The 8,916-nt window shown below is 32.5% G+C and overlaps 1 protein-coding gene across 2 annotated transcripts; it reads left to right on the top strand.

Annotated features, from left to right (window-relative positions):
• Positions 1–1,293: 1,293 nt before the first annotated feature.
• LOC115453887 lies at positions 1,294–8,381 on the top strand. Of its 2 annotated transcripts, XM_037445135.1 has the most exons (5): positions 1,294–1,556; positions 1,885–1,973; positions 3,733–3,964; positions 5,863–5,942; positions 8,238–8,381. In XM_037445135.1, the coding sequence occupies exons 3-5, from the start codon at positions 3,778–3,780 to the stop codon at positions 8,364–8,366; spliced, it is 396 nt and encodes a 131-aa protein (XP_037301032.1). In that variant the 5' UTR covers positions 1,294–1,556; positions 1,885–1,973; positions 3,733–3,777; the 3' UTR covers positions 8,367–8,381. The 2 variants fall into 2 exon arrangements, with proteins under 2 accessions (XP_037301032.1, XP_037301031.1); XM_037445134.1 differs by lacking the exon at positions 1,885–1,973.
• The last annotated feature ends 535 nt before the right edge of the window (positions 8,382–8,916 follow it).

The following is an 8,916-nucleotide window of genomic DNA, read 5'->3' on the forward strand; positions in this document are numbered from 1 at the left end:
GTGATTAGGCAGGCGTCTTTTTAATATAATAAAAAATACTTGCTGAATAGTAAGTACCAACAGTAAGTAGCTTATTTGTTTTGTAATATTTGATACAGGTTACGGTAAGTTGAATTCATTTTTATAACTATTTTGGTGCAGACATAAAACTCCATTATACGTGTGTTATTTTAACTCCATCTATACGCTTAAAGTAAAAACTTGTTTTGTATCTGTTAATATTGTGCTACTATGGCTAGATGGCTGGTGACGAAAGAGTTTACGAGTTAGGAAGGGACTGTTTTTGTTGAAAATTATAAAATGATCGTATTTTAATTTAAATGATGGTAGGTACATATTTTCTAAAATAAATTAACACTCAAATATTAAATATGGTTATTATATTATTTTGAACCAATTTTTAACGAATACTTCAAAGTCAATTGACATTTAATAAAATTAGCATTGACATTTCTTTGTCAGGGCTACCAGACTCTGTAACAAAATATAAAAACTGTATAACTGATGAAATACAACTATAGTTTATTATACAATAATTTGGAAAATGAAAACATAACACCGGTGATCAATAATTAATATTAAATCATTATTAATAATTATGAATGTATTTAGAATACACACAAAAACTCTTTGTTGATTAAGCCCTCAAAGATTCGACTCTGAAAAATAAAAAAGATCAGCGTTTGTTTTGAACAATATACAAATATTATTTGAACAATTTTTAAGGCGTATACTTCCAATCTGAACTACATTTTAGCGAAGCAATGATGAGATTTCTCGTTGAATATTTTCTTGAAGATATTATTGTTTTCAAAAACTTTGTGTATATTCTAAAATAGAGTAAATCCCACAAGAAAGAGTCGAAAAACGAGATAAATTTGATGATCTAAACAACCTCATCTACTACTAATTACAAAGAGGGCTTTGTAATTTAAAGTACAGCGTATCAAACTCATATATTTCCTTAATCTCTGCGAGGCCCTACTCGTTACCCTGACACATTAGACATTAGTATAATATAATAATGTAGGCCATAGCTGAAGCCAGTAGACAATTCCCTACTATGTTCTTCAAACTAACAATACGAGAATGCTTCCAAGAATTATAATTTCATAAGTGAAAGTAACAATTGAATTATTACTACGTATTCTTATTATTTTTATTTACCGCAAGATATACCGTGTAGGTACTAATTTTAGACACATAAGTAAATTCATTGTAGATATCCGCTGGCAGCACTATCCTCAGGCCGTCATTGTCACTGTAATTTATATGCGCTGCAGCTCTGTGGTCACTGGTCACTGGTCAGTGTTCTGTCAAGCAAGACTCAAGTGACAAGACTTGTCAGTCGCAATTTTACTCGTTTATATGTAAAACTTATTTGGGTATTGATGTGTACTTCTAATGAGTGTAAATACGTAAAACTAATTTGAAAAATGTACATATATCAATTACCATTTGAGATAAACAGAGAGCTGTGCAGAATATTAGACCACTCTGACTATTGGGAAGAGCTGGCAGGCAATCATATGAAATATTCACCGCTGGATGTAATCGTATGTATTCTTTCATTACTGATGTTTCGGTCTTGGGATTTTCCCAATCACGAGTTTCACACAAACAACGTTTTTGGTATTTCCCAGGTCGAAACGTTGTCTTTAACATAAATTGTGTATATTTAATCTACCTTTATGAGGTAAGGTCCTAGCAAGAATCGATTATACCTACATATAAATTGTAAATAAATATTACTCCGTGACCTAAGTTCATTGACTGCAAATAGACATCTGATCTATGCCATGAATTGTGTGCCAAGAAAATATGTTTCGAAATATCTTTAAAATAACATAAATAACATAAATAATTCATTATATTTCTTTGTAGATAATAATATCCTTTACTGCCTGTTGTAAAGACTGTTATGCAGGATAGATGTGTGTACATGATGTAACAACATACATTTGAATATGTAGGTATGTTAATGTATGTTATTTATGGTCCTGGCCTCATGTTAGTCATACCTTAGATTAAAATAAAAATTTACTTATTCTTCCCTATTTAGATTGAGCTTTTAAACTTGTTTTATATTTGTAACAATCTTAGAAATTGTATCTTTGTATATTTTGTATAAAATCTCAATATTTATCCCATATAATGGGATAAGACACACTAAATGAATCTTTTTGCATAAAACTTCTTTACTAATGCATTATTGTATACTCTGTGACCATGTCAGGGCATCTTTTTTTAGTTTATCACATTTTTTAATCTTATTTTCCTCATAGTATGTTTAAATTTGCTAGATTTTATTTTACATTGAATTGACTATGTTTTATTGTAATTGTTATTCGCATTTCATTTGCACTAAGCCCACTCCTATGGGGTGAACATCCATACACATTCCATTTACCAGAACGGATTTTGGCTTAAGTTTTCTAATCAGCTGCTTGGATGATAAATCATTCCTGAGGAAACCAATCTTACAAAATTATGTTGAAATTACACACAAAATAGGTTGTCCAATTTGCGAATTGAATACAGGAGTCCACAAGCACCAGTACATATAGACTAACCCCCTTATTCATAGACGTTTTTATCTAAGGATGGAGTAAAGCTGTGATAACAAGTCTGTTTCTCAGTGCCCAATGCCACTGGGAATCAGACATAGAGCCGTTGTGATTGGCTTATATTGAGATACAACAATATTAGCCAATCACAACAATATCTACGCCCTGCGAAGGCTGCCATGCCGTCAGCACTGAGAAACAGACTTATTATCACAGCTTTACTCCGTCCTTAGATAAAAAACGTCTATGAATAAGGGGGTAACACTAGACCAGGTGAATTAACATTTTAGATGTAATATAAAACTCTATTACCTCATAGAATGAACAGAATTCATGACTTTAGTTATAAATTATACAATATAAAGAAACAACATCGAACCTGTATAATTTAATTTATATTCTGAAGATTTTCCTGTTAGTTAGTCATGATGATTCCAGTGATATTTTGACATTATCATTTCATGTGAAATAAATGTAAATCTGCAAGAACACATAAGGACAGGTAATTTACACATGGTGTATGCAAATATTCCAAATAGAAAAATTTCACATCTTCAGTATTCCAATGGTATATCTACTTGTTTATTAGTATAAAAAAATATTGGATAATACATTAAAATATAGCAGAAATAGCTAATGACAAACAATTCATTGAACTATTACAATTAAATTTTATATTTCCTGCAAGTTATGAATCCACATTTAAGTGGAATTCTTAACATAGTATGGTTTATCATAACATATTAGAATTTATACGCAGTATATGTATGTATTTAAACTAGACAAACTATATGAAAGGCAAAATTGTTTCAGGTTACATTAAGGAAACTTTCTTGCTGGACCAATAAAGCCTTGAGTCATGGCTTTGTCAAAGAATTTATTTATTGGTTTCACTTTGTTCCTTAATAATACATTTTGATAAAAGAACCCTCGATTTTGACAATATTTTTTAATATTAACTAAGTATTTATAAAGTCAAAGCCCAAATCCTATAGAGGCGAATACAATGATAACTTAATGGCCGAACAACATAATACTTACCCTGCCATTCTAATGATTTCTTTTATCTTAAATCTACATGTCTAGTGATTTAAAAAAATAATATATATTTTTTTTATATTTTGTTTTCACTTTTATTTTATGTTATTATTATTTTTTTAATTAGGAATTAAAACAAACCGCCCGTAAAAATGACTTATCACCAACTGAAATGTTACTGACGCGCTGGGGTCAACTGAACCACAAGGTTGAAGAATTGTTCTTGTTGTTGTACCACATGGAGCATGTGCCTGCTCTACGCTGTCTGTCATCTTTGGTTGACAGCAGATTTGTGAAACTGATGAGGAAACTTGAAAGAAAAAAAGGCATTACAAACAGCAAGAATAATGGAAGTAACGGTATGCTTTTTTTGTACATTTATTTAAAATTAAAAGTTTACATGTTAGAAAAATTGTTTGTATTGTCATATACAGGGCCATTATGAAAATGCCTTAATAAATGAAACCATTTACTTATCTTCTTGAAAATAACACGATATCATAAATTATTCTCAATATTATGTAAAATAAAGTGTAGATTATATAAAGAAGTAAGTGTAGATTTGGAACAAAAATTAATAAAAAAGTTATTTTTATATTACATCCCAAAAGGCTACTACTACTGCACGAAAAAAAGTTGTCAGAGCGGCAACATCATACTTTAAGTCTGATAGACATTTAAACACAACATATTCCCACTAAACTTAAAACTACAAAATGGTCTAAAAATATATTAGAAAACTAAAACTGTTATTTTGGGTGAAAATCGTTGCATAACTTTTGGCACAATGTTAACACGGGTAACAACAGAAATGTGGTTTCATTTACTAACTTGAATGTAAAAATTACCCTGTAGAATTTTTTTAGTAAAAGTGAAGTATGACAAAACATAATTTTGATTTATACAAATAAAAAAAATTAGGAAAAACGTAACAAATAATCGCTTATTAGGTCAAAACTAATTTTAGTACAGGGAGTATGTACGGGAGGACATTGTAACTACTATTCTAATTATTTAAATTGATTTTTCTCTTAAGCTAAAGAGGTACGCTTACTGCCTCATAGAGTAAACGTAACTTGTGTAACATTTATAGTTATACTTTTTATTTTATAAGTTTTTTGGCATCATTGTTTTACAGTTTTATGGAGATGTTGGCCTTTTTTGTGTCACGAAGTTACTGTGCTATGTTGTAGGCGGTAACTATTTAGGTAATTGCTTTTTGCTCGGTGTTTTGTGACGATTAGCGAATCAGTATCAACCAGAGATGTCTTAAATATATTTTTTAGCATATTTTTATTCCTATGTCATACCTTGAAATTGTTTCTGATGCATACGTCATTATGAAGGAAATAATAATAGGAAAATCCGGATTGTGTTTTGATTACAAGAATTAGACTACCAAAAGTTATTTGCTTTTAGATAACCCTATAAACTATTACTCTGAATAAGACATTAAATTAAATAGCATCGATAAAGCATTAGGTTGTTTTGACAATATTTTTATTATATATTTGTTGTGTACATAGAGCCGGTCTTAGCTTTTCGGGTGCCCCCCTTTTTATGACGACCTTTTTTTGGGATTATGTTTTTGTAGAAAAAAGTATTAGGTTTATAACGACGTGTTTCTGTTAGAGCTTTTTGCACGCACCCAAAGCTTTTGGCGCCCTCCCTAGGGCCTGGTGCCAAGGAGGAGTGTCACGAATAAGCCCCCCAGTACTTCCCTAAGTGCGGTTCTGCTTGTACGTACCTACGAGCGCCGCGTCATCTTTGGGCTCAACAGTATCTCAAAATTGTTACTTATTATTTAAATATTTTAATGATTAAATTATAATATCTATTATATGTACACAATTAACGCCCGTATTTACAAACGCTATTAAACTAAGTACAGAGTAATGCTATGATAAAAAGCCTGTTTCTCATTGCTTTCGGCATGAAAACTTTCGTATTGCGTAGGCATAGGAGAGACCGAGACGCTGTGATAGAGGTACAGCTTTACTTCAGTTGGCTGTTACATAAATAAAACTGAACTAGGCCAAAGAAAACATTGAAATTGCTGTTACGATGTGTTCAGGACTACTGTTCGTCCTCATAGTATTGTTTGATACGCAAGTACATATGCCTAGTTATTTCATTATTACTTTTGTTTTTTTCATGAAAATAAATGGGACGATAAAATTTATTTATCAATATTTTTTCTTCAATCTGGAGTGTTTTTTTTCCTATAGACAATTAATGTCTACGTTTTTTTTTTCAGAAAATGGCAATAAACACAGCACGGTGAAAGCCGACGGTACCTGCAGTTCGATACCCCTACCGGTTGTACTCATCGATCAGGTATTTATTGTTTGTTTTCCTTGAATTTATAATCAAGTTACGTGATTTATATAATGGATTGACGTATTCATTTTGTTGTCTAGAAAATGACGCAAATGTATAAGTTAGCTAGCTTAAAAAAAGAAACGTTTTTATACTGGGGCTGCAAGGTAATACAGTGTGGACCAAATAAAATGATCAACGGGACATGTCGTATCTCTCGATGTCGCCATAATTGTACCGGTTTTGCGTTTGCCTCCATTTCGTTAAAACAGTTCGATTTCGCATTCCAGGGTCAGTCACTGTACATAGCTTACTTTGTACAGTGACTAACCTATTGAAATATCTACTACACAAATCATTGTGTCTATCCATAATTCAGGTGCCATCTTAAAGCTTTTTTGCCTCAGTCATGACGAAATGTTCTTGGTTCAAACAGTCTAAAGGAGGTATATAACATTTACCAAGTATTTTATTTTCTAAGTATGTGGAAAAATCTAGATTGTGCTATCAACCTAAACCATTAGCAGATCTTCTTTGAGCTAGGGTAGTCATATAGTGGAATAAGAGACAGGCCGCGTGCCATCACATAACGATAAACATTTGCAATGATTTGACGTATCGTGGTTGAAAAATACGTCTTAAAATTTCCAGATTTTTTTTATTGAGTTGAGTTTGGAAAGAATTTGGCCCGAGTCCATACTGTAAATGAATGTCAAAGGCAGCAGCGATTTTGAATTCATTGTATGCAAAACTTATTATACGGCCCGCGATGACTAAACTTTCATTAAATAATCGATAAATTGTATGTTATCGCTTCATCGAGTGACAGTATCATTAACCGCGAACGAGTGGTCCATATTTAGGAGGTATATAAGTACCATTATTAATGATAAACATGTTGTGACATCATGTTTACTTTTCAGGTTAGATACGAATTATGTAGGCGACCTTGTAGTAATAGGCTGACTTTATTAGCTATTTGTTTAATATTTTGCAGTTAATGTACGTACAAATTATCACAATTATTAAAACCTACTCCAAAAATCACTAAAATCGAAAAATAACTAAGCTTTATACAGACAAGCAAGATACTTACTTAATCTTTTTCCAATCAGTGTTGTTATGTTTATACTAGCTTTTGCTCGCGGCTACGCCTGCGTGATACAGTTTTCCGGGATAAAAGTCCCGCTATACAAAATAGCCTATGTCATTCCCAAGGTCTCAAACTATCTTCATAACAAATTTTGTCGTACTTAGTAGGGTAGTTTTTGAGTTTATAGCGTAAAGACAGGCAGACAGATGCGGCGGGGTACATTGTTTTAAAATATATGTCTTAGATCTGTTTTTAAATCCTACCTTCTCCGCCATATTAAATGGACACAGGAATCAAACACGTGTGCCGGGATTAGACTGGTTTATTAACTCATGCAGTTTACGCCGGTAGATAAAAATAATTTTAAAATTGAGTACAATATCATATTGACAAGATCGTTTTAGAGGAACAATTCCGTCTTACATTATTGTTGCAGTAGGTTCTTTAACTGTTTACACAGCGCACGCTACGGAAAAAAAATCATGAATTTTCCCGTTTGTGCAATGTTTTTCATTGATGCTCCACTCGTATTGGTCACAGGTCATAGTCATAGTGATGTTATAATAGCCTTTAGCCTTCCTAGATAAAGGGGTTATCGAACACTAAAATATTTTTTCAATTCGAACGTGTAGTTCCTGAGAATAGCGCGTTAAAACGAACAAAGTTTTCGGCTTCATATTATAGTACCTATATATACATTAAATATTTATTTTGTATTTAGTAAATAATTTAAATTGTACCTCGTTTTGGTATATTTGTTCTTTACTTAACTTAAGTGACAATTTGTATAGTTAATGGATGCAAATAGGCCTAGATCCTTTTCGCTAACTAAGTCAGTGTAGACAGTGTAACTACAGGACCTAATAAGACTTATCATCTCATGTCTCAGGATGGCGGGCGTAGTGGTATACCAAACAATACTTTGTAATTCAAGGTGTTGGTTGGTATTTCTACTGTTTATGAGCGGTCGTATCGCTTACCATCAGGCGAACAGCAAGTTCGTCTCATCATTATAAGCAATAAAGAAAAATATCCCGGATTTATTACCATAGATCATGGTTACGGGAAAATTTCTTACTTTGTTTTATTTAAGTGCTGTATTGTTAAAGGGTTAAGTATATATGCCGTTTTCTTGGAAATTTAAAAGGGGCACCTGTGGCCATAAATTTGTGGTTCCATACATAATAAAGTCGGATCTTACTTGGTTATTTATGTTACAGGGCGTGCATGTCTCGAGTCACGGACACGCGGGCAATTCGCCCTCCATCGAATCGAGCACGGACACAAGTCGAGTGAGTATACACATTAAGTTTGTTATCATCGCGGAAAACTCAATTGTTGAGTTTTGAAAAATGTGATATTTTGTAGGATTGCATGAATAACAAAGGTCATAGCGGTGATTGTTTATAATAAACAGCGCGATTTCCTCGTGATTTCGAGAATAGGAATCGCTTATAATTCGTTAAGGTGTCGGCTCTTGTAAACATAGCACGTACATTTTGCTCTATACTTCGGTTTCATAAATTACTAAAGATTTTAACAGTGAATGTTCACTTAAATGTTGTTATAGCTTTAAATATTTGTGTTAGGGATTCTGGATATAACTATAGGCATATACAATATCACCAACCATTGTTGGTGGTAGGATAAATTTTATATTCGTCCGAATAGCGACCACCATACACAAAATGTTAAAACCCGCGATAGTGGCCCACGTAAGTGCGTCGCGTTCCGGGATCAGCCTGTGTATATCCGGTTAAGGTTATAGCTTAAGGTCCATTTTTCATAAATTTTGTTTCACCTTTAATCTGGGTAACTAAACAAGTATTGACAAGTAAAGAATTTAAATTCACGTCTAGTTAGTGATTAGTTCTCGCAGTTGAAAGAAAAACGTAAAAA

Source organism: Manduca sexta, unplaced genomic scaffold (assembly GCF_014839805.1).
Source record: "Manduca sexta isolate Smith_Timp_Sample1 unplaced genomic scaffold, JHU_Msex_v1.0 HiC_scaffold_1217, whole genome shotgun sequence".
Classification (NCBI taxonomy): Eukaryota; Metazoa; Arthropoda; class Insecta; order Lepidoptera; family Sphingidae; genus Manduca; species Manduca sexta.